General features: G+C 40.4%; 1 protein-coding gene across 1 annotated transcript in view; it reads left to right on the top strand.

The window, feature by feature from the left end:
* The first annotated feature begins 17,580 nt into the window (after positions 1–17,580).
* The window catches only part of DCT (dopachrome tautomerase), a 38,395-nt gene continuing 29,603 nt past the window's right edge, over positions 17,581–26,372 (top strand). Inside the window, exons 1-2 of the mRNA XM_058548373.1 lie at positions 17,581–17,875; positions 25,825–26,124. Of these exons, the coding sequence (XP_058404356.1) occupies positions 17,581–17,875; positions 25,825–26,124 (595 nt within the window). The remainder of the gene's footprint in view (positions 17,876–25,824; positions 26,125–26,372) is intronic.

The raw sequence follows: 26,372 nt of genomic DNA, 5'->3' as shown, positions 1-26,372 counted from the left end.
AGGCAATTGGCAATGCTCGGAGGCATGTAGGCGTATCGTTCCTTTCTGAGAAGAGCCTAGACTTCTTTTATACAACAGCATCACTAGGCCTTGCAGAGTAGTCTTTGCATGAATTCTGAGGATGTGCCATAGTAAATGACTTATAACCAGATTTAAAAGAAATTCCTCATAATTGAAATATGAAATGATCATGTTAAACCTCTTAGTACTCCAGAAAGGCTTACACAGTAAAACCATACTTCCCTCTCCCTTTGAGATTCTGTCATATCGTCTACCCTTTACCACAGTAGAGTGATTAATAGAGTTAGCGAGTGGGTAACAAGTAACATTTAACAGAAGTGTTATAATATTAGTGTTGTGACATATTCCATAAAGGTCTCACGTTATATTCTTATTTTCTCTTCAAATTTTTGCATCTGACATTTTAAAAAGCACCCCCAAACCCACTAAAATTTAAACTCTGATGATATGTGAAATATATTTTTTCTTTAAGCTTTGGCCTTAAAGATGAAATTATTTCCTGGGCACTTATATACTCTGCTTTTGTGAGGGAGGTGGTGCAATCTTTCTGGAAGGCAGTTTAGGAACATGTAACAAAAGCATTAAAAATAAACATGTATTTTAACAGAACAGTCCTACTTTTAGGAATTTAACCCATGGAAATGATCAGAGACAAGTACAAAGATTAATCAACAAGGATGTTTGTTGCAGAATTATTAATATGGGTGAAAAACTATAAACAAAGCTAAATGTCCAAAAATAGGGGAATCTATTAAATCAATTATGATAACATCACAATCATTTATTGTGCAATGAGTTATTATGTACCCCTTTAAAAATCAGATAAGAAAAATATGCATAATATATAGTGCTATGGAAAAAACTACAAAACACAATGTAATATGATCACAATTTTGTTTAAAGTTATGTATATGTGCTGAAAAAAGACTGGAAACATAAATGTCAAAATGTAAGCCGTGGTTATCTCTGAGTAAAGGAATAACAGATGAATGACTTTCTTCTTTCGTCTCTGATACTTTATAAACTTTCTGTAATGAAATGACTCATTTCTTCCTAAGAGGGTAAGTGTTAGGTTAATGCCAGGGAAGACCCACAAGAAACCAGACAGCAAAGGGTAAACAAGATTTTACAGATGGATGCCCTAATTTTGCTGCGCAGGGGAGAGTGGGTGCACAGGAGGAATGAGGCACAGGGGAGAGTGGGTGTACACAAGGAATGAGGCACAAGGGAGAGTGGGTGTACACGAGGAATGAGAGAAGGAAGCAGTGATCAATGAATAATACCAGTTAGGCATTCTTGAGGAGGACACTGTGTAGGAAATCTCCAAAGAAAAAGAGGAAGAACTAGTCTTAGGAAACTCCCAGTGAAATGAGTGAGCCCGGACTGCACCTAAAAGAGACTTACAGAACCCAAAAAAAGGGTGGAGACCGGGGAAGAAGTGACAAAGGAATAAAAATAGGTCTCTAAGAAAACGTTTCCTGGGGCCTGCCAGGAGCCAGGACCCTGGGAGGCCAACCCCGGAAGGCAGGTGCCCCCAGCTGTGAAACCTATAGGGGCTGGGTGGGCAGCGCACGTGGGGCAGGAGGAACCGTCCGTGAGACCTTGGGGAGTTGGGGTGGGTTTAACTCAAAGTTGCTAGAGTGTCTGGTTTTTCAGGATGAGCTTGAGATTTGAACTTTTAGGTGGAATCTCCTAATTTTATAACTGTTGGCACCTTAAAATTTTTAAAAAAATTAATAGACTTTGTTTTTTAGAGCAATTTTAGGTTTATAGAAAAATTGAGCAGAAAGTAGAGAGAGTGCCCATATACCTCCTCACCCCTGCCCCCTGGTTTACTCTATTATTAACGTCTTGCATTAGGGTGGCACATTTATTACAAGTGATGAGCCGATATTGATACATTATTATGAACTAAAGTCCATAGTTTACATTAGGGTTCACTCTTGGTTATATGGGTGTTGACAAATGCATAGTGACATGTATCCACTATTACAGCACCGTGCAGAGTAGTTTCACTGCTCTAGAAATCCTCTGTGCTCCACCTAGTCATCCGTCTTTCCCTTTCCCCAAACCCCTGGCAACCACTGATCTTTTTACTGTCTCCATAGTTTTACCTTTTCCAGAATGTCGTATAGTCGGAATCATACAATGTGTAGCCTTTTCAATTGGCTTCGTTGGCTTAGCAATATGTATTTAGGTCCCTCACATGTCTTCTCATGGCTTAATAGTTTATTTCTTTTTACTGATGAGTAGGATTCTATTTTATGGATGTACTATAGTTTGCTTATCATACAACTATTGAAGGATATCTTGGTTGCTTCTAGCACATTTTACAGCTTTATTGAGGTATAATTGACATACAATAAACTGCGCATATTTCAAGCCTAAAATCTGATGAGTTTTCACATACATATACACCAGTGAAATCACTGCCAAAATTGAGATAATGAATGCATCTACCACCCCCAGAAGTCTCCTCATGCCTCTTTGTAATCCCTTCCTCACACCCCTACCTGCCATCCTGTCCCCAGGCAAATACTCACCTGCTTTCTGTCACTTGAAATTAGTTTGCATTCTCTGAAAGTTTATATAAATGGAGTTGTACACTATGAACTCTTTTTGTCTGGCTTCTTTGACTCAGCACAAGCAGGAACAAGCATTTCCCCTGGATTCTGCAGAAGTCTAAACTTCAAGAAGCTGGCAAGTCTCCTGAGGATCGTAACTAATGATACAGAGCCAGAGATTTGCCCTAATGTCAAATACCCCTTCACCAAATTCTCCTTATATACTACGTTAGTTACGAAAATAGCCAAAACCGTTCTTTCCTTCAGAGTCGTGTTGCAAAAGAGCCTTTAGCACAGGCATGAAGCATTTTCACAATCTGACGCAATGAACCTTCCAAGTACAATGGACCCCCCGGACTTTGCCACTCTCTATGACCGCCATGTTTTGATAGGACTGACATGGTTTCGGTTGAGTGAAGCTCTCAGCCCTCCTTTGCTCTGTTCTTTGACAACTGCAAATTATGGAATAGCATTTTCAGTATATAATTAAATGGAGGATAAAGGTAGATTATAAAAATGTGTATAGTATAATTCCAATTTGATTAAAAAGACTATCCAAAGAATGAGTAATTACATTCATCTGGAATGATAAATAGCGAAAGATTAATTAGAATTATTTCTCGATGGTGAGATTATGGGTGATTTAAATTTTCTTCTCTGTACTTTTCTGTGTTTTTCAAATTTTCTAAAATGAATGTGTGTATCGTTATCAGAAATAGTGTGGAAAAAATTTATGCTCAATCCCAAATTTGGGCTTTTGATTTACAAGAAATTAGCAAGTTATTTGGAATAGTTACCACCCCCAACTAACTTGAACCCTAAGGCAAGGATAGTCGTTGTTTATCATTCGTCATTCATTCATTCATTCACTTGTTCCTCCAGAAAACATTTATTATTCAGTTACTAGGGGCTAGACTCTGTGATGGATGTTGGATATAAAGATGAACAAAATAGCAACGCTCTTCCCTTGGAAAGACTCCTGTACAGCTGATCAGTTATCCAGGTCAGTTTACTGATTGAAGGGGTCAGTCAGAGGGGTCTTAAGATTTCAACTAGGGAGTAGGCTGTGAAAGAGAAGAAAAAATGTGCTGCTCTTGGTTCCAATGACAAATATCATTCTGCATGACTGTGTTGGTGCTTCCCTCAGTAAACTGCAAAAACAAGGAAGAGTCTTTCAGTGCTTCAGTGCAGTGGCAACTGCAGTTCTACCAGTGTCCTTGCTGAGTCTGTTATTCTAGAGATTTTTTATAGTTAACTTTTTGCTTTGCGATAATTGTAGATTCACATGCAGTTGTGAGAAATAATAGAGATTCTGTGTGCCCTTTACCCAATTTCTCCTAATGATAACATCTTGCAAAACTATAGTACAAAATTGCATATTCTAGAGATTTTACTGTCTAGAAAAATGAAGAAGAGACAGGCCAGTCTCCTCACCAAACTTCATAGACAGCAGGTACCTCTCCCTTTCCTGGCAGGATTCTGCAACATTGACTGTTTCTCTCACACTTTAATAAAGGCCTACCTCAAGATAGATTTTTCTTTACATCTTAAAATATTTAAATATTTCCTTAAAGGGTTACATGGCAATCACCTTAAATTTGGATTATTTTCTTGGATGAAGTTAATACATAAATATGTAGGAACGGTTTCTAGTTGTCAGGCTGTGGGGACTCTGTGAACAGAAAAACTTAACCTATGAACATTAAGTACGTTTGTAGGGGTGGGAGGAAGAATGATGGGAGGAATATTCCCGAAGGAGATAATTCAGCAGTGCATAGTCTCAAAGGGCCTTGACAGGGGCAACCAGAAGTCAATGCAATCTCCAGCCACAACCAACCATGGTGTCATATCCAAGGAGGCTTCTATTTCTCCTGCAAGAAGAGAAACAGCCAGACTCAGAGACTCTAGAGAGCACAGTTCAAGGAAAAAAATCTAAGAGGGGAAGAGAGGGAAAGTTTTCCTAGGAAGAGCCTGATGCCGGCCTTGATACCAGTTCCCCCATGTTAAACCCAGCACATATGGGGTTAAAACCAAAGGCACTCGTCCCTTTCCCTGCTTCTCTAAGTTAATACCAAGAAGCTGAAGCTTCTCAGACCTCAACCCCTTGGCTTCCTGGCACCAGAATCCACCACCCACCACGGAGGCAGACAACCAAGGACACCCACCTGCGGATTCCCTGATCTCACCACCCTCCTCCCTGCCAGCAGCCTCACAGGGCCACATGCAGGCTGGTGGGAAAGTGCCAACCAGCAAGGCCACAGGCTCGCCCTCCCCACAAGCAGCCACATTCCTCAAAACCTTTAAAACCCCTTGCCTCCCATCTTCAGGGAGATGAGATGAATTTGAGGGCTCACTCTCGTCTCCTGGCTGACGTCACCTGAAATAAAAACTCTTTCCTTGCCATAAGCTTGGTGTTCCAGTTTTTATTTGGCTCCCCTTATGTGGCGGGTAAAGAACCTGTGTTTGTGTCCGGTAACAAGCCCAACCCACTTCCCAAGTCAGAAGGAGGCAAAGAAGCTCCCTGGATCTTTCCATAGAGAGGGAGGGGCACATAAGTCAGGAGGCCACCTGCGTGTTCAGCTGAAGAATTTATCCTTAAAGGCACAGTGCTTTCCTGTTCTCCTTCATAAATTCATTTAATAAATATTATTGAGCATTTTCTATCTGTCCATCCCTAACTGTTGAGTTGGCAGAAAGACAGGAATTGAGTAACTTTTAAATACGAGATGCTGGAGACAAAGATGAGAGGAAAAAAAAAGTGTCCATATCAGGAAAAAGGTATCTTATCTTTTACTCATCCTTGGTTGCCTCGTGTCAGGATAGAGCACTGACTACGAAGCAGGAGACTGCGGCTCTGTCACTGGCTAGCTTAGTGGTCTTGAGTAAGTTATTTTTGACTCAGGCTGGGCCTTGGTTTTTTCAACTGAGAGTATTGGTCTAAGTGGTTTTTAACTTCTCATCCAGATCTGTAATTTATGAGATGATATGGTTCAGAGAGACCATGGATTGTACTACCTGTAGACTAATAGGAGCTCCTAGTACTGACTGACAAACGCTACCATTTACAGAAGTAGGCTCACCTCCACCCAATTTTGAATTTCCGATGAGATTAAACATAATTCTTAGCGATGAGTGTCGCTAGAAAGCAGATAAGATTTATGACGGTGTCTCCCCAACTTCTCTTCAGTGTCTCTTCCCCACCCACATGACACACACCAACTCTTCTTCTAGCCCAAAAGTTTGAGGATGTGTTGAGGGTGACCTGGTAGTGAAAAGAGATTTAGCTTGTGAGTTTTGATGCCCAGTTTCACCTTTTACCATCTGTTATGAGTTGAGCTGTGTTCCCCTCCCACCAAATTTATATGTTGAAGTCCTAACCCCGATACCTCAGAACACAACCCTATTTGGAAACAGGGTCCCTGCAGACCTAATTAGATACAAGATGAGGTCATGCTGGAGTAGGGTGATCCCCTAAACCAATATATCGTCGTCCTTATAAAAAGGAAATTTGGACATAAAAGACACACACACACACACACAGAGGAAGAACGCCAAGTGAATATTAGAGTTATGCTGTCACAAGCTAAAAAACTACCAGCAGCTGGGAAAGAGTCCTGGAACAGATCCTTCCCTATTGCTTTCAGAGGGAGCATGGCCCTGTTGACACCCTGATCTCCGATTTCTAGCCTCCAAAACTGTGAGACAATAAATTTCTGTTGTTTAGTATACCCAGTTTGTGGTACTTTGTGTTCAAGTAATCAACAAAGTTGCCATTAGACAGAGGTGGGTTTAATTCGTTGGCAGTCTATGTAAGCAAACTGAAACCTAAGCCAGAGTCGCTTCCTGTAAATGCCTGAAGATTAAGAACAGCCAATCACAAACAGCCAACTAGGTTTTCCCAAATAATGCAAACCACTTAAGCTATATCTAGTCAAATAATTGCTTTGCTTTGCTCTCGCATCTTCTCTATAAAAACCTTGCCAGTAGCTCCTGGTGGTGGAGCGCTTCTAACTACTTCCGGTTTGGTGCTAGTGGATTTGAATTGATGTTTGCTCAAATAAACTCTCAAAATTTTTAATATGCTTTAGTTTATCTTTTAACAGCTATTATAAACTAATACACTATTTGTGCAATCTTGGGCAACTCAGACAAATTCTATGAGTGGAAATTGAATACGTGCAGGGAAGTTTTTTCTTTTTTTTTTTTTGTGAGGGAGATCAGCCCTGAGCTAACAGCCATGCTAATCCTCCTCTTTTTGCTGAGGAAGACCGGCTCTGATCTAACATCTATTGCCAATCCTCCTCCTTTTTTTTTCCCCCCAAAGCCCCAGTAGATAGTTGTATGTCATAGCTGCACATCCTTCTAGTTGCTGCACGTGGGACGCGGCCTCAGCATGGCTGGAGAAGCGATGCGGCAGTGCGCGCCTGGGATCCGAACCCCGGCCGCCAGTAGTGGAATAAGCGCACTCAACTGCTAAGCCACGGGGCCAGCCTGGGGAAATTTTTTCTTAAATGTAGGTATTTTTCAAAAATATGCTTTACTCTTTAACTCTTCACCCTCCATAATTCCCAGTCTGCATATGCAACATGACTTTGCTTGTTCACTTACAGCTGTATGTTTCCTCAGGTCTTCAGTGAGGACAAACACGTTTCCACCAAGAAGACTGCTCACCTCTCCATCATTTCTGCATCTTCCACTGACTTCTGACCTGGCCTTCGAATCATCCTGCTCAGGATGAAATCCATTTCCATGGCATAAATAGACAGGCGGTGTTCATAAATTCAATCGATTTTGTGACTATAAAAATATTAAATTATTGTAAGCTTCCCTTATAATTGAAGCTAAACCAAAACCTCCAAGAAATTAGCTTGTTTTGTACTACTTTTCAGTCTGTTTTTCTTCTTATACCAGAATACTTTTTAGAAATGAAAAATTCATAACAGCAAAATTTACATTTAGTAGGCAGCTGTCTGCCTTGATTTCTAAGAACATATTTCTTTTCTATAGCTTATAAAATGAATTGGAAGTTTAGCGTTATTCTTTTAGGTTCCCTGTGCGTGTGTGTGTGTGTGTGTGTGCACTTGGCCTATTAAAAATAACTGAATTAGTGCACATGAGATTAAATGAGAAGGAGTCATTTTCAAAGAGAATGTTAGACAGACACCATGGTTAGATGCTTTTTGATAGCAGTTATAAAATAATGAACTTGGTATAAAGCATCAGATTCAGGTCAAGTATTTTTTGAAGAATAAAATAAAATTTATTTTATTTTTCTTATTTTTAATGATAGAATTCATTTTTCATTCTTGAAATTAATGAGTGGTCTCAAATTTGGTTTACCAACATTCTCTGTGGCTTATTTCAGCTTCGTTCATACATATATTTGTTATAATTAATGATGAGATTCCAAGTTCCAAGGCTGAAAGAATAGCTTACCTATAGACATAGCGTATCATTTAATTAATTTGGCAGAATCTAAGAAAGAACAATTCCCCTCATTTCTGGGTAATAATATTGCATTATAGGTAAGAATGTTTTCCATATGCTGAAGTTAGAAGTATTGTAGTGATTTCCAGAAGGAAAAATATTATAACAAGTACTTATAATTAGATTCTTGGATTAGATGTGTGTATGTGTATAAGTATGAATGTGTGTGTGTGTTAAATGATAAGTCCTGGAATAAAGATTCAGTGGGGAAGATTTTTCAGCATCCTAGCAGGATTTCTTCCCCCTTCCGTTGTCCATTGGAATAGAGACAGTATGGGCTATTGATTAAGAAGGTAATAGTTCTCCTAAAGGATAAAAAATGACATAATGGATCAGACTAATGGTTTGCCAGTGCAGAAATTTGGAAGGCTGACAGTGGCATCAATGGATTATTTTATGGAAATAATAATAATAATAGTCACTGTTTGCTGAGTACCTACTGTGTGCTAGGTTCTGCTAGGCAATTTATATATGGTGCCATGTTTAACCTTTACAATTAAATTTAGTAGATATTATCATCTCAGGTTTACAGATGAGGATACTGAGGCTGAGAGAGGATAACCACATCGTCCGAAGTCATTGAACTAGTAAGTAACAAGGCCAAGATCAAGAAAACAAATTTGTGTTGTGCCAAAGCCATACTCTCTTTATCACTTACAGGAAGTTCCTCTGTATAATGTCAGCCTCACAAGAACCCATCATTCTAAATTTTTTTAACTTAAATTTTTTTATTGATGATTTTTAAAAAATAACCACATGGTTCAAAATTCAAAATGTACAAAATTATAGAATAAAAATAAGTGTCCTTTTCTCTCTGGTTCCCCAGCCCTTCAGGCCCCCTCCCCAGAGAAGCCACTCAACAAGTTTCTTGTGTATACTCTATACATTTACACACACAGACAGGCACACACATACACACACACACACACTCTGTCCCCACTCCCACCCCTTCACATGTAAAGGTTAGCATAGTGAATTCATAGTTATGTACCTTGTGTTTTTCACTTGACAATATAAAGTTGTCTAGAAAAGTTCGCATTTTTAGCCTGTGCAACCTCTTACAAATGAATAGGTGGAATTTGCTGGGTTTGATCAGGAGTGGGCAGAAAAGAGAGTGATTCCCTGCCTTCCCCAGATCTGTATTTTGAAGGAGGAGTAGCTATACCACTTACCCAACTAAGTCGTTAAATTATAGGGGTACCCATAAAAAAACCCAAACTGAATACCAATTACCATGATGAAGGATAAAAACCAAAATGATAAAATAAGGATTAGAAGGCACACGTGTGCATAACAAAGAATTGAGATAAATATAAAGTTGATGCAAAATCTGAAATCAAAAAATGTGTTTGATGTAGAAACACAGCCTTAAGGAAAGACTATGAAAAAATGCATGCAGGAGGGGAAAAAAAGGCATCTAATTGAAATACCAGAATCCACACAGCCCATTCCTAACCCCTAATTCCTCTGAAGAACAATTCACACCACCAAGAAAAGAAAAGCTCTTAGATGTAGAAAGCAAAACTCTTATCAGGACAGATGCCCAGTATTTAGGAAACAATTTGGACACAGCGGAAAAAAATAATCTCTTCCCCATGATGTGGCAGCAGAGAATAGATCAAAAATCACCAGATAGAGGAGTCTAACAGGGACTAAACACGGAGAGGATTTTCACATTCAGAGGCATGGAGAAAAGAGCAGGCAACTCGCTGACATACAGAGGAAAGATGCAGATGGTTTCTCTGTATTAGCAACAGCTCTAAAACGTTTACCACCCCGTTGGATTGCTTTACCAGGCTTTGGGCCATTTCTTCCTCCTTTGAATGTAGGGAAGGCATGAGCCGGCATCCTATCCCCAAAGTTTTGCATCCCCACCCTGCATCAACTACTTACAAATTCTCTAAAGTATTTAATTCAATTCACTCCCGTGAACACACATTGAGTCCTTACGCGCAAGATGGTGCCAGGTGCTGAAATGCAAAATGAAAGTAAGCAGAACATCTCTTTTCATTAAGATTCCGCCTCGACTGCAAAAGGACAGAGCAAAATGAATTGCTTTCTAATAAGGCACTTTTCTACTCTCAAGTTATTTAGCGCTGTGATACACAGCTGCCTCTCTTTACTGGGTTTCAGAACATTCCTTAGAATAGTCCCTGATTTTATGGGTTCCGTGGGCAACAAATGGTCTCAAAACATCAGTAAGATATCTCCTCCTGGATTCTGCTCTTCAGTTTCTAGCAAAGATTTTCCTTTTGTAAATAAGGCAATATTTAATTACAGCCATGCTCATGACCTGAGATCTTCTTGGCGTATATCCTTAGATCTCTGATTGCTTACACTAACTTCTTAGGAAATCTTGAATTCTTCTCTAAGCCCTGGCTTGCTTACAAACAATGACTTGGCTGGATGTTTACTCTTTTTGGACTTACACAGAAATAGATGTGTGCATGTATATATCTCTCTGCCTCCTTTCTCAAGAGATTTGAGATAAGCTAGAGAAACACATAGCTTTGCAAAAGGATAAAATAAGAATCCTGGAATTCAGCAACATAAGGGAAGGAGAATATCAAACTAGATACTGTGTGAATTGGTTGCTTGGCATGGTGCTGCAAATTTGGCTCTAAGCTTCATAACTGGCCAAGGCAAATAAAGAAACATTATCCTAAGATTCACAGGGTCTAGAAGTTCAGAACAAGCTAGTTGCTATGAGGAGCCACAGCTTTTCTGGATACTGAGCCCTGAGAGAAATCTCTCCCCTGGAGCCTCATAAAAATGACATGTGCGGTGTATTAGATGATTAAAAAAATGCCTTAGAAGTTTCTCATGATGTTTTCCCATAACATGCCCTAATGTGGTGGATGGCTTGATACCAAAATGTAATGCAGTTCACGTAAGGCTAGGAGGCAGTAGACATTCTCAATTTCAGCCAGTTTCCTCTGTCAGGATGAGGATTTCTTAATTCCATTCTGACCTGTTTAGGGCTTCCATCTAAGGTAGCGATATTAAAAAATTCATTTAAATTAGAGCTATTTAAATTACAAACAGCTGTTCATTGTAATTTAGATGGGATAACAGGTAAGGACACTAAGCTTAGCACAGTACCTGGCACAGAGTAGGAGGTAAAGAAATGTGTTTTCATCAGTCCCTTATCATGAAGCACTGTGGTGACTTCCTGGAGAAGGTGATAAACTTGGCAATGCAGCATAGTGAAAAAAGCATGTCGTTGGACTCAGGAAAACACAGCCCCATCACAGGTCTTGAAGCCTCCGCTTCCTCTTCTGTGAAATGGAGACGACACCCAGTGAAGAAATAACCAGAAACAATACATACCAAGCTCCTAGCCCAGTGCCTGGAGCATAGCCGAGACTGAATACGTTAGGCTGCTTTCTTGCTCCTAAAATCACAGAATCAGGCAATACATAGAAACTAAAAACACCACAAAATCCAATGACATTGAAGGAATCACAATATCTACATAAGCTGCAGCCAGATCCTGCCAAATCCAAAGCAAATATCTTCATCTTTTTTAAAATCATTTGATCACTTCCTAGCAATTTTGCTCCAGGTCAAATAATCTATACTCATCCAACCCTTTCTCACCTATCAAGCGTTACTATTATTTTTCCCTGGTGCATTTTTTCCACCTGCTCTCTTTCAAGGTGTGGAACCTCAAACTTGATGTTTCCATGGGATAAACAAAGAGTGCCCCTCTTTTATGTGGGATGATTGTGAACTTGGGGAGGACACCCCAGATGAAGTTTCGTTTATTCAACAAATATTCTTAAAGTGCTTATGATGTGGAGGACTATATTTGTGCAAGTCTGATGGGGTTGCAGCCTTGTTGAAGCCTTTTCCTTTAACCATTTACGTCTTTTCCCCCAAGCCCAGGTGTGTGGGAAAAACCTCTGGGCTTCTGTCGTTCTAGGAAAAGGGCAGCAAACTGTATAAATTCCTCCACTGTGGACAAGCAGACTGGTGGTTAATGGCCATTGGTCCTTTGGAAGCACCAGTGGTATCTCTCTCAGCTCTCTCTTAGGGAACTCTAAGATTTTATCTATGTTGAAGTTCAAAGTTTGGGTCATGGATCCATTTGAGAAGCTAACAAAATCTGTGAATCTTCTTCAGAATAAAAAGCCCCTGCTACATTCTCCATACAATTTCAGGATGTTCAAGGACCCCCTGAAGTCTATCCTGTAACCCCCAGAGTTAGAAGCCTCTGTTTGAGTGGCATGCCTCCAGGGTCCTACCAGAGACCTCTACTCTCTTTTTATCATTTTCATCAATGAATTGGGTTATGAAGACAATGACGACAGGTCAACCAAATGTGTGGTTAAGACAAAGGCCAGAATGAGAGAAATCACATTGTTTGGCACATCAATTTAATAGGGCAACATTTAATAGAGGCAAGAAGAAACTCATGAATTTGGACTCCGTCATAGGCTGAATTGTGTTCTCCCAAAACTGATATGTTGAAACCCTAACCCTGAGTTCTTCAGAACATGACTGCATGTCGAGATAGGGCTTATAAAGAGGTGATTAAGTTAAAACCAGACCATTAGGGTGAGCCCTAATCCAACGTGACTGGTGTCCTTAAAAGAAGAGAAAATTTGGACACACAAACGGACACCATGGGTGTGCATGCACAAAGGAAAGACTACGTGACAAGGCAGCAAGAGGACAGCCATCTGCAAGCCAAGGACAGAGGCTTCAGACAACACCAACTCTCCTGGCACCTTGATCTTGGACTTCCAGCCTCCAGAATTGTGAGAAAATAAATGTCTGTTTGTTGTGGTATTTTGTTATGGCAACCCTAGCAAACTAATACAGACCCCAAAGAGAAATTCATAAAAAAAGAAGAGGGGATGGAGCTTGGAGGGACATTTGACTTTAGAGTAGCCATGTGAAAGCCATATGAAAGAGACGTAGGGATTTAAGTTGACTTTGAATGCGGTAAAAATAAAATACTTGCTGACACTCCCTGTAGGGGTCCTCCTTACAGAGCCTCTGTCTTTGAGAGCAGCAGTCTCGGCCATGGAATTGCTTTTGCCAATGCAACGTGAGCAGAAGTGAACGAGGTGGACCACTTTCAAGAGTAGCCCATCACTGCCTTCTTTGCCACAAGAGAGCAATATCAGGAAAAGAATGAAAAGATGCTCCTTCCCCCTGAGTCCTGGAATGAAGACAAGCTGGAGCATAGCTATAGCTGATGGACATTTGTTTCATAAGCCAATGAGATTTTGAAGTCTTAACTGCAGCATGACAGCCTAAGCTAACAGATACAAAATTGATGGGGTGATGTGGCTGCTAAGCAAAGCTCACGAGCTAATTTTGAGTCATCTGTACTTAGATGGTATCAGGAAAGTTGAATTAAGTTAAGGGAAACATGCATCAAGAGGTCAAATAGCAAATTGAATTTTCCAGAAAAAGAGAGACCAGGCTGATGGGAGATTTTAAAACTAGGTCATATGAAGGAAAAGTGGAAGGAACTGAGAAAATTTAGTCTGAAAAAAGAGAAGATGGGAGAGAAAATTCTATGGAAAATGGACTGTACCAATTCTAGGGGGTTTGAAGGGGTTCCCAAGGGTTTTTGGTGGAAACATTGGTGGAGGAAATTTTCACTAAATATTTATAGTTAAATTTACATTCAAATTATATTAAATATTAAATATTCATTAGAAAGGAAGAATTTTCTAACCCTTAGAACTATTCCTTAAAGGAACCTCCTTACTAGAGGTGTTTAACCAGATACTGGTGATATCTTGTCAGAAGTAGTGAGGAGGGAATTTGTTGTTGGTGGTGATGTGGGGCCAGTGGCGGAGTGTTGAACTGGACCAGTGGTTTTCAAACATTTTTAGCAGTATAACAAAATCTTACATGGAACCTCCAACATAATAGTGGTATTTATTAGTCTAAATTTATTTTATATAGTCAAATTAATAACAGTTAATTTGTATAAAGCTAATCACTATAATGGTGAGGCTTTTCTGACGAACATAAAAAATTTAATTGGAGATATTTACTCATCAGCTGTTATCAAGTAGCCTCTCTTTGCTAAGCACTGTTCTTGGCATTGGGGAAATACAACATGGTTAAGTTTCTCGCTCTCCTGGAATTGAAACTCGACTAGTGGAGACAGACTATCAGCAACTAAAACAAGAAGTAGGATGATGCTAGATCATGATAAGTGCTATGAAGAAAAAATAAAGCAATGTGGTAGAGAGTAGGAGGCTGAGTGCAGACACAGTAAAGTGAGTGGTCTGGACAATCTCTCTCAGGAACTAACATTTGAGCTGAAACCTGAATGACAAGGAGGATTCTTAGCAAGAACATTCCAGGCAGAAGAAATGACAGTACAAAGGCCAAGGTGGAAATGAACATGAAATGTTTGAGTGACAGAGTGATTGCCACGCTCTTCAATGAGAGGAGTCTGCTGACCACGTGCTTGAACCTTGTAGCAATGTCAAATTGCTATGACAGTTTCTAAACGCTGACTCTCAATTGTACTTATCTTGACACACACGGGGAATACACTTCACAGATCCATGGACCACATTTTGAGTAGTGCGTGGAAAGGACCTTGGATTTTACTCTAAGCGCAGTGGGAAGCATATATGAGGGAGGTGAGAAGAAGAATAATCAAGGACTGCTTATAGAATAGTGGTGGTGCTCTTTATTAAGATGGAGAAGATTAATGGTGGGACAAATTTGGGAGGTGAGACCAAAGTTCTGCTTTGAACATATTAAGGGAGAGATGTTTAGACCTCCAAGTGGAGAGGTCAAGTAGGAAGTTCAACTTCACAGCTGAGGTCAGGGCCAGGGTTGTAATTTTGGGGCATCATGATAGCCTGCATATAAAGCCCCAGACTATGTGATTTATGTAGCGAGAGTTGTTATGAAAGAAAAGAAATCCCAGGACCTAGACCTGGGGGCATTCTGACATGAGCATTGTTGATGCCGTCAGCATCAGTATCCAAGAAATTTGAATCTAATATTATGGAATCCAGGGTTTCACGAAACATAGAATGAAATCGCACAGTGTCACAATGTTGGCATGATGTGGGTCAACAAATACACATGGAATGAATGAACGAGCTCCAAAACACCCTTCCAACTCTGAGATACTACAATTCTAGTATTATTCACGATTCACAGCCATGATGTAGTGGGTTGAATGTGGCATCCAAGAAGATATGTCCACGCCCCAGAACCTGTGAAGGTGACCTTATTTGGTAAAAGGGTCTTTGCAGATGTAATTAAGTTAAGAAACTCAAGATGAGATTGTCCTGGATTATCCAGGTAGTCCCTAAGTCCAGCAACAAGTGTCCTTATAACAGACACATGGAGGAGAGACACAGACACAAGAGGAGGAGGCCATGTGGCTATGCAGAGATTGGAATGAAGTCGCCTCAAAACCAAGAAAGCCGAGGAATGGCAACAGCCACCAGAAGCTAGAAGAGGCAAGAAAGATTTTCCTCGGGAGCCTTCAGAGGGAGCAAAGCCCTGTGGACACACTGATTTTGGACTTCTGGCCTTCAGAACTGTGAGATAATAAATTTCTGCTATTTTAAGCCACCCAGTTTGTGGTAATTTGTTAAGGCAGCCTGGGAAAACTCATACACATAGAATTTTCTAGCTGACTCTATTCTAACATATCTTTTAGAGCTGTGCTTTATTCCGACCCAGTGATTCTCAACTCTGACTGCCTGGAGAACTTATAAAAAATACTAAATAAGCTGGCCTGGTGGCATAGTGGTTAAGTCCGTGTGCTCTGCTTCAGCCGTCCAGGGTTTGCAGGTTTGGATCTGGGTTGTGGACCTATGCACCACTCATCAAGCCATACTGTGGTGGCATCCTACATACAAAATAGAGGGGAATTAGCACAGACGTTAGCTCAGCAATAATCTTCCTCAAGCAAAAAGAGGAAGATTGGCAATAGATGTTAGCTCAGGGCCAATCTTCCTCACAGAAAAAAAAAGAAAATTGCTGAAGTCTGGGCCATAGTCTCAGAGATTCTGCTTCAATGGGCTTGGGGTACTGACTGGCTGGCATTGGTGCAGAGCCAGAGTTGAGAACTGCCATTTAATTAGTCACAACAACTTAATGTCATGGGGGTGACACAGAAGTACAAGGGGCAGGAACATCTATATAAAAATATTTTTAACCTTAGGATTTTGCTTTGGAACATAACGTTCTTTATCTTTATGCCCCAATATAAAATATTCTTAGAAACTGAACTAGTTTCACACCAGCTGTCTGTACAGACCCTTTTGGCACTAAGATGGTCCTGCTTCGACCATGAAGCGGTAAATGGATGCTCTGACAGCGGCCACCGTTGCTGATCTGGACGCTCCCCTCGCTGCCCCCAGAAGTACTGGAGGAGGCTTTGCCTTCTAGATTGAAGATTGGCAATGCTTAACTTTAACATAAATGAAAAGATGTCACTTGCAAGCCCTTGCTCCAAATTGTCCTGCTGCCTTCCTCACAATCAGCCGATGAAAATTTTGAATTTCTGGTGGCGTGGTACTTTATGTAATTAAAAAAAAACCTGCTGCATAGATGTGCAGAATAGGAGAATAGTACATTATTATTTGGAGGGAAGAGGGTCCCTAATTGTGGAACAAAGCAATTACTTGTACGTCAGCCCTAAATAAATGTTTCTTTATTTCTGAAGTTGTGTGACCTCCTGTAGTGGCCTTTCTAGCACGTCAGGAGGCAGTCAGGAGTGAAATGTAGTTAGCAATGCGCACTTGTCTATAAAGGGCCTTTGACAACGAGCTCACTGCATCTATTGACTCCCCGGGAAGTCTGAGGTCACAAGCTTGGCTGGAGCACATGAGCCCAGATAATGAAGATGGTTTTGCCCTCTTGAAACAAAGCCAGAAACTTTATCTACTTCACTGTGCACTTTGGGTCATGTGCTAACGATGAGGATTTCTGTAATACTAATCCCCCTAATGATGGCTTCTCCCAGCCCTTACACAAACCTACAAGGCCTCGTGGCTTGGCAAGTCAGATAGAATAAAGGCAGCACGGCGATTGGCTTTTGAACTGAGTTCAAGGCAATTAAAGTCATGGGCAAAGAGAGGAAAGGAGGGGTTTAGAAATACCAGCATAATAAGTCTTATAACTGGGGCTCTCCGTAAATTAACTCAATTAGACAGAGCCTGATTTAACAGGGGAAGATGGTGGGAAGCACTACCCTCATTAAATCTGGCTGTTAGAGATGCTTCTAATGGAATTAAATTTGTTTTAGTTGTTTGAATCACATAAAACAGCCTTTGCATGTGCACGTACACATGTGCATATTCGTGGGTTCTGTGATTTTTGTGAGTATTTTTTAAAGAGGAGAGGAATAGAAAGAAAAACAAAAATATACCAAAAAAAAAAAAAAAACCCTCCAAAATCAAAAACTGAGTGAATGTTCCAGAGCTCAAGAGTGGAAGGCAAGGAGAAAGGCAGGATAGAAGCAAGGAGCGGAAAGCGAGCGAGTTCTCCGGATTATAAAGCCATGAGCCCCCTTTGGTGGGGGCTGCTGCTCCGCTGGCTGGGCTGTGGAATCCCGCCTGGAGCCTGGGCACAGTTCCCCCGGGCCTGCATGACGGTGGGCAGCCTGCTGGCCAAGGAGTGCTGCCCGCCGCTGGGCGTGGAGCCGGCCAACGTCTGCGGCTCTCAGGAGGGCCGGGGCCAGTGCACAGAGGTGCAAGCTGACACCAGGCCCTGGAGTGGTCCTTATGTCCTGCGCAACCAGGATGACCGAGAACGCTGGCCAAGGAAGTTCTTTGACCGGACCTGCAAGTGCACAGGTGAGGGGGACCCCTGTGGGCAGACCCTGCATGCTCTGAGTTCGGTGGGGAAGGGCCAGCTGGGAAGGGAGCCTCTTCTAAGGAAGAGCTGAGACTCTTGTGACTGTTAGACTAGGCTTTGGAAGGCAAACCAAGTTTGTTTTCTGTAGGCAGCAAATTGAGTAAGGCTGGTGTCTTGGTTTATTTTTCACATCCTCTATATATCTAATTATGGAAACTAAATAAATATTACGTGGGCCAAGCCTGGTTATATGAACTCATGCCAACATACCCTTGCCTTGTTTGTTGGAAAAGGAAGCTAAAGAGCTCAAGAGTCAGCTTTGAAACTCAGAGCAAGTCCTTTCAAGATCAATTCGGTGCCTTCTCCTTCTGTAACGGGTTTGCACTTGTTCTAAGAGGCGGGTGGGCAAGGCTTGGCAACTGAAAGACAGGCATCAAAGGCAGGTGTTCTGTAGTCCTAGTCTCAGCGTTTCTAATGATTTGAACAGGTCTCAAGCAGGGTGTATCTTGCTCGTTAAGGTTATGACTGGGTTGTGACTTTGCCAAAGTTGGAGAGACGTGGGAGGACAGAACTTTCTCAAGTGTGCTGGGGAAGGGGGCTATAATAATGCTTTTTCACTCTTGTCTGGGTTTGATGTGGGCATTTCAACATTTGCTCAGTGTCCCTCTTTTAGACCTTGGTCTCCCTTATTACCCATTCTTTGACATCTCTGTGCATTTCTTATTCTTTTGGCTCCTCTGAGCCTTCTCAAATCCACCTCAGTAGTGCTCCCTCCACTGTTCAGCGACCGTGAACAGCAGAGATAGACACCCAAAGGCTGGTAAGGCATTTGAAACACAAAAAACATCAGCAGCAACTTTAGCAAAGCCCGTGGACACTGGTCTACAATATCCAGCTGCATAAGAATTTTTCCTTTTTATATTATTTTTTTACTTATGTTCTCATAAGATGCTGGAACAGAGGAAAATAGAGATATCTGAGCTACGTAAGGGTATAAAAAGGTAAACCAAGGGAATGTAAAAGAACTGTGATGTTCATGGAGGAAAGATGCTAGATTTTTTTAACTTTTAAAAAATTCTGGCTTTATAATTATTTTGTAGTCATAGTGTTAATTCTGTGATTCAAAGGAACTGTTAGTTTTGCTCTGAGTATTCGTTGTGACAAAAGTTTTAAATAGCATATTGAATGTATGCTATCCACTTTTTTCTAATCGAGCATTTGCTTCTATAGACATTGTTTCTTAGATTCTCACGGCTTTTCAGTCTGAGAAGCAGCAGGTCTCATACTACCTGTGCGATTGGAAACCACACAGCACAGTAACTTCTTTGTCCATGACTCAAAAATCTTCTAGAACACTTATTTCCAGGTCAATCAATGATAGAGCGACACAACTTACAAAGATTGGGAATCTCCGTTTTACAGAATCCTGGGGCAGAAGGTATTAGGAAATCAGATGTAACTGTTAACTCTTCTTATCATCCCATCTATTTTATTTTTTTGACCTGGCTAGTAAGTTTTTTTAAAACAGGTGGGGAAGGGAAAAATAGAAAATGGCAGAATAGAAGGGATAATTGCAATCTCTGTTTCCTGAGGGAATGCTTACAAATATTCCTCCAGAAGTGACAGGAGTTTTGGGTCACAGTGACCTACGTTCAAGATATAAAAAGGGATTCCCCTGCTCTGAGGAGGATAAACATACCTAAGAGACAGTGGGCCAGAAACAGGGCCTGTCCTGTAAGTCTAGGCTGTAAGGACATCACAGATCTACAGGTCAGTCCAAGGAGCAGAGCTTCCTCAGGGTGTATAATCTCCATCTCCAACCATTGTCAAGACCATGACTATCCCCCAAGACCCACTCCTGGGCTGTGGCTCGCTTCCCTTCCTCCATGATTTGATCTGTCTAGACTCATTCAGGACCATAGCTCTTTCCATCCTAACTTTGGATGGCTCCACTTATGTTGGCTGGATGTTTTTTTCCTTGAGTCTCAGAGTGCCAGACTTAGTCCTTAGCGGCTGAGCTGGAAAGGTATTTAGTGTGCACAATAATCACTGTGATGTGTCATATGTCCCAAAGCAAGGCACATATCCTTCAGTTTATTCTTCCCCAAAGAGAGAGCTGACTGTCTTCCTAGGGTAGCTTTTTCATGGTTTGGGAGGCAGTCTTCAGAATTTAAACCTGATCTTGAATGCCCTGAAGCCCTCTTCTCTGGTAGCTCCATAATTCTTTTGCAAATAGGATCCCTGGGATTCTTCTGAGGTCACCCAAAATTTATTAAGGAAGAAAGGTAGATTAGCTTCTGGCAACCAGACTATTGATCACTCTGAACTTTGTTAATTCAATGGAAAAATAAACACTCCATGCATCTGTCAATGAGCATTTGGGTTGTTTCCACGTCTTGGCTATTGCAAATAGTACTGCAGTGAACATAGAAATGCTAATATCTCTTTAAGATCTTGATTTCAATTCTTATGGTTAAATACCCAGAAGTGGGATTGCTGGATCATATGATAGTTCTATTTTTAATTTTTTGAGGTACCACCATACTGTTTTCCATAGCAGCTGCACCATTTTGCATTCCCACCAATAGAACATAAGGGTTTCAATTTCTCCACATCCTAGCCTAGTGGTATATGTATACAACTGAATACCATTCAGCCTTAAAAAAGAAGAAAATTCTGCAATATGCAACGACATGGATGAACTTGGAGTACATTACATTGTGTGAAATAAACCAGTCACAGAAAGACAAATACTGCATAATTCCACTTATTTGAGGTATCTAAAATAGTCAAATTAATAGAATCAAAGAGTGGAATACTGGTTATCAGGGGCCAGGGGAGGGGGATGGGAGTTATTAATAAATGGGCATAAAGTTTCACTTAATCAAGATGAATAAGTTCTAGAGATTTGTACAACATTGAAGAGTCCACAATAATGTATTTTACATTTAAAGATAGGTTAAGGGGACAGCCTGGTGGCGCAGTGGTTAAGTGCGCGTGCTCCGCTGTGGCAGCTTGGGGGTCGTCGCATCCCTGGCGTGCACCGATGCACTGCTTGTCAAGCCATGCTGTGGCGGCGTCCCATATAAAGTAGAGGAAGATGGGCACAAATGTTAGCCCAGGGCCAATCTTCCTCAGCAAAAAGGTGGGGGATTGGCATTGGATGTTAGTTCAGAGCTGATCTTCCTCACCAAAAAAAAAAAAAAAAGATAGGTTAAGAGGCTACATCTCATGTTAAGTGATCTTACCACAATAAAATTAAAAAAAGAATAAAATAAACACACCATAGTCTTCATGATTTTGAAGCTGGTAAAAGATTTTAGCTGAATACAGAGAAATAAATACAAACTCTGAAGGGGAAAAACCCTAAATTGTGTGCTCAAATTCTCTAGAGAGAACTTCTTTATTCTTTGTAGGAATAAATAGAAACAAAAAAATTACTGAAGTTAATTGTCAGAAAGAGCTGAATTTTGGCTTTAGCTGTTCACCTTACAAGTCTTACCTGCCAGTCGGCATTTCTGTGAATACACCAGTTGCAGTTGTGTCTTTGGACTTTTGAAAAACATGCGCACTAAACTGTTTTTGAACAGTTGTCTGAGAACTCCTTGTTTGTACAAGTGACTAAGTGCCTCCATTTTCCAATCTCTGAAATGGGGATAATGATGAAACCACACTTGTAAAATCCTTTTGAGCTCCGTAGATGAAAGGCCCTGAGTGAGTATGAAGTATTGTTATTAAAATAATAGAATCTCTAATTAAAAGGAATAGGCTATTTAGAGCTCCTTGTAAATTCCCTAATCGGTGATCTTTAAGCTTATTTAGTCTAATAGCCTCCTGAGTTTGAGCTGAGGCAGTTCGTGTAGGAACGTGCACTGTTTGGTTGTTCTCACTCTTTCCACTATTATCCCAGTCCTAAGTAGGTAAAGCACTTTGACTTTTTAAATTTAATTTTTGCTCAAGGGCACAATATCAATGATATAGACTGGTATCATCTAGGGATCCTTTATTTTTCTCTCTTCATTTCCCAGTAAGATAAAGCAATCTTTTCTAAAAGGCCCCTCTTAAATTTTTTGCTACTGCTATTAGTGGATTAACGGAAAAAATGAACTCATGTTCAATTTGATGCGAGGAACTACTAAGAAATATATATTAATGAAATAAACATTTTGTGTGCTATGCGTTCATGTTGCTGCACTTTTCAGTTGTCTTCAGCAGAATAACAAATTCTTTAGATCAGGTTTAGAAGCTCGGACATGAAAGGGACCTGACTGCAGAGCTTTGGTGTATTTTCTCTGAGACATGCTGGAAAAGGAATTTTTTTATTGACTACATTTCTGGGTCCTAGGCGAGCTCAAATCCAAACAAATGTTTTCTTATTAATACGTCTACATTGCTTTTGGGGGGCAACTCTGGTTTTGTGAAAAGAGATGTGAAGCATCTCTGGTCTTCTGAATCAGAATTGGTCATTTTGTCTTTTGCGTCCATGGCACTTGGTTTATTCCTGTTTTCACTTTCCCACAGTTAGACTTGTGTCTATATTTCATTGTGCACATGCCCTTCATCTCCACTGGATGAAGGCACTGTGCCTTGTTTATATTTGTGTCCTCTAGTGCCTAATGCCTTTTATTCAATTATTCATGGATTCCTTCATCAGCCACCAAACCAATGTTTATTTAGCACCAATTATGTTAGGCCCTTCAGGCACAAAGAGGAAAAAACCCGGCATGATCTTTATTGTGTCCACAGGTTAGTGGATAAGTAAGCCAGATATGAAACAAATGCTAATACAACACTGCTTGATAAATAGTATCTAATAATACTAGTAATAATAACACTTAATATAGAACTTACTATGGACCAGATACTGTTCTAAGTGCTCTAATCTATTAACATACTTGTTTTCCATAAGAACCCTATGAAGTAGAACTCTTATCCCAAAACGACAGGCTCTGAGAGGGTAAGTCCAAAGTTACCAACTGTGACAATTTGAACGGAAATAAATCTGTGAGAGCAGAGGGAGGCTTGCTTAGTTTTGACTGCCCCTAGGTAGTAGGTGTTAATAAATTATTTGTTGAATAAATGAATGAGGGAGATAATTAGTTATTGGTAATTTTGTTTCTAGCAATGAAAAAGAATTGTGGTCAAGAAAGTGCAGGAATCGTAAAACTCACAGCCTAAGTTATGAATTACTCAGTTTCAACAATGAGACCCTAAAATTCAAAGACAAGTTTTATGTCTTTAAATGTAGAAATGTATTGAATTTATTATTACAAAATTTAGGTGTGCTATTTCTTAGCATTTTGAAGGAAAGAATTACTCTCCTATTGTAGAGTTGTGAATATACATTCTCCTCCAGTCATCAGGCAATAGGCAAACAGCTGGAAGTTTGGGTGGTTAGTATTCTTCAGGTGCATTTCATTCAATTACTCCTCAAAAAATATTTTATTTTTGTAAAAGCTGCCAGAGTAGGGGATATGTTGTAATCAAAGATGTTTTAAAAATAGATACTATACAATTTTACTAGGTTCCCTGAGGGAAAATAAATAGACTCCAAACTCTACAAAGCCTGAAGCACCTTGCACAGGATCTGATCCTATAGTAGCTACTCAATAAATATTGGTTAAATAATTGTATTCAGTAGCTTCACTCCAGTAATCAACATAAAATTTAATGTCTAACTCGAACTATTCAAAAACATGATTTTCAGTCTTGGGACTACTAGAATTTTTCCTTTTAACTATTTTTTTACTTGTGTTCTCATATGGTGTAGAAACAGGAAATTGAGATAATTGAGTTACGTAAGAGTAGATAGACTATTTTCTATGTGACAAAGAGCATAGAACCCAAATAACCAATTACTTAAAAAAACTCTTCCTACTTATGATATTTTTAAGAACATTTTCTTTAACCATAAAAAAATCCATTGGGTTAATAGAAAAGGATGCCTGTGCATTTTCTTTACATAGTACAAGTGCTAATCATTTTGTTTCCATGCTATTAGAAAATTTTCTTTTCCTTTAACACTCCAAATAACCTTCTCTCTACTACGGTCATAGTATTTTTTACTTACCCTATTTTGGTACTTAAAGTTTATCCAAATTATTTACAGGGCCCGTTTTTCTTTCTAATCCACAAGGATAAGGGGAGAAAGGAAGAAGAAATTTTATGTTTATTGACTTTTCTACTACATGCTTTATACTTCTGTCCTTCTTTTTTGAATTAAAATCTCTTTTTAAATTTCAATTCTATTGAGGTATAATCGACAACTAAAATTGTAAGAGATTTAAAGCATACATCATGGTGATTTGGCTTTGTACTTCTTTCACTCATTCAACAAATACTCATATTGCACAAGGCCGAGCACAGCTCCATTGCCTGTAGCTGAGACAAGTAGATGATTCCAGTTGGTGTGATCAATTCATTGAAAGGGGAACATGGGATACATACGCAGGGGGCACAGCATGGGAGCACCTGACCCTGACGTGTGGAATCAAGGATGACCTTGCAGAGGACCCATTGTGAAGCTTAAAGGAGGAGTAGGTAACCCAGGCAAAGAGGAATTTAGGGAGACTATGAGGGAAAAGTGTTGCAGACAGAAGGAAGAGCAAGCAGAAAGGGCTGGGAGCGGGAGGTGCAGGAGGAGAGCAAGGGGGCAGGTCACCCCCGTTAAACACCGTACAAAACTCTCTAATCTCTTGGGAGATAAACGTCATTATCCCCTTTTGTTCAACATTTCACTCCAATAATATTTAAATATTTACTCTCTAATATCACCACCTAAGGAATGAGGTGCTGGTCACACAAAAGCAATAATTGAGCCTAAAATGGGAAAAGTCAAGGGCAAGCTAAAATAATTTAAACTTTAGATGCTAATCAGAAAGATGCTTAGAGCTTGAGATGACTAACACTCAGTCTCTCGGTTGATAAAGCAGAGACATTTGTGCAACCGACAGGGACCCCTGCAGTGATCTACACTTGCTGACACCATGGGAGCGAATTCACATTTACGACCTGCCAGCTGCCATTGATTTTGTCTTAACTCGGTCTCCTTTGTGAAATAAACCGGCTTTTTTAATGTCAGAGTTCACCTAAATTCCTGGAGATCAGCTTATTTATTTTGGTTCCACCTTTAGCTTGGTGTATATTCTGTTCTTTCTCTAAATCAATGAACTGTTTTGTTTCAGCCCTTTTGTGTGTGCCGCTGGATAGCAGGGGCTCAGCAGTGACATCTGAGGCTGATGCTCGGGCCCCAGGTGGGGACGTGGAGAGGACATAGGAAGGGACCCCTTCCAGCATGACTTGTGAGAGGAAGGAGAGCATGGCAGGCAGCGCATTAGTTTGCTAGGGCTTCCTTTACAAAGTGCCGCACACGGGTGACATACAGAAATTCCTTCTGTCACAGTTCTGGAGGTCTGAAGTCCCAGATAAGGGGTCAGGAGGTTTGGCTGTCTTCTCCTTGTGTCTTCCTTCACGTGATCTTCCCTCTGTAACTATCTGTGTCCAAATTTCCTCTTCGTATACAGACATCAGTCATATTGCATTAGGGCCCACTCTAATGATCTCATTTTAACTTAATTACCTCTTTAAATATCCTATCTCCAAATACAGTCATATATATACTGAGGTACTGGGGGTTAGGACTTCAACATATGACTTTTAAGGGGGTTCAGCCCATAACAGCATGTAATACATTTCATATCCTGTTTCTTTCCTGGGAATATTCTAGGGAACTCGCCAGTGTTTAGTCCCCTTGGAGATACAAACATTTCAAGAGAAGAGTAGGAAAGAGTAGAAATTGGCTTTCTTTGCCCTTTTGTAAACACCTTTATCTTCTCTTCCATTCTACCCCAGCGTTCGAATTCAGAAAAGTCCTCCAAACTATATAAACTTATTTCCTCTTCCATCTTTCTCTCTCTCTCTGTTTTTTTTTTTTTTTTTAATAAACTAGGAAACTTTGCTGGCTATAACTGTGGGGACTGCAAGTTTGGTTGGACCGGCCCCAATTGCGATCAGAAGAAACCACCAGTTGTTCGGCAGAATATCCATTCCTTGACTCCTCCGGAGAGGGAGCAGTTCTTGGACGCCTTAGACCTCGCAAAGAACACCACGCACCCTGACTACGTGATCACCACGCAACACTGGCTTGGCCTGCTTGGGCCAAATGGGACCCAGCCACAGATTGCCAACTGCAGCATTTATGATTTTTTTGTGTGGCTCCATTATTATTCTGTTAGAGATACATTATTAGGTAGGTTTTTTCCTTAGCTTAAAGTATATTATTATAGGTTTGGGATTGGGGGTGGTGGAAGTCATTTCAGGTAAGTTAATTAACAAGAGAACAACCTCAAGGAAGGGTACATTTACGAAAGTCATAGAATTGTCCAGTGCTGCCCAAAGTTAGAGTGGAGCAGGTTCTTCCTACATGTTGGCTGCAGACATTTGAAAATGTTCTTTCCCGCAGTTTGTATTTTGGGTTCAAAGTCTAAACTCTTCTCT

Source organism: Diceros bicornis, chromosome 9, assembly GCF_020826845.1.
Source record: "Diceros bicornis minor isolate mBicDic1 chromosome 9, mDicBic1.mat.cur, whole genome shotgun sequence".
NCBI classification, from domain to species: domain Eukaryota; kingdom Metazoa; phylum Chordata; class Mammalia; order Perissodactyla; family Rhinocerotidae; genus Diceros; species Diceros bicornis.
This window is presented reverse-complemented; position numbering and strand designations above follow the sequence as displayed.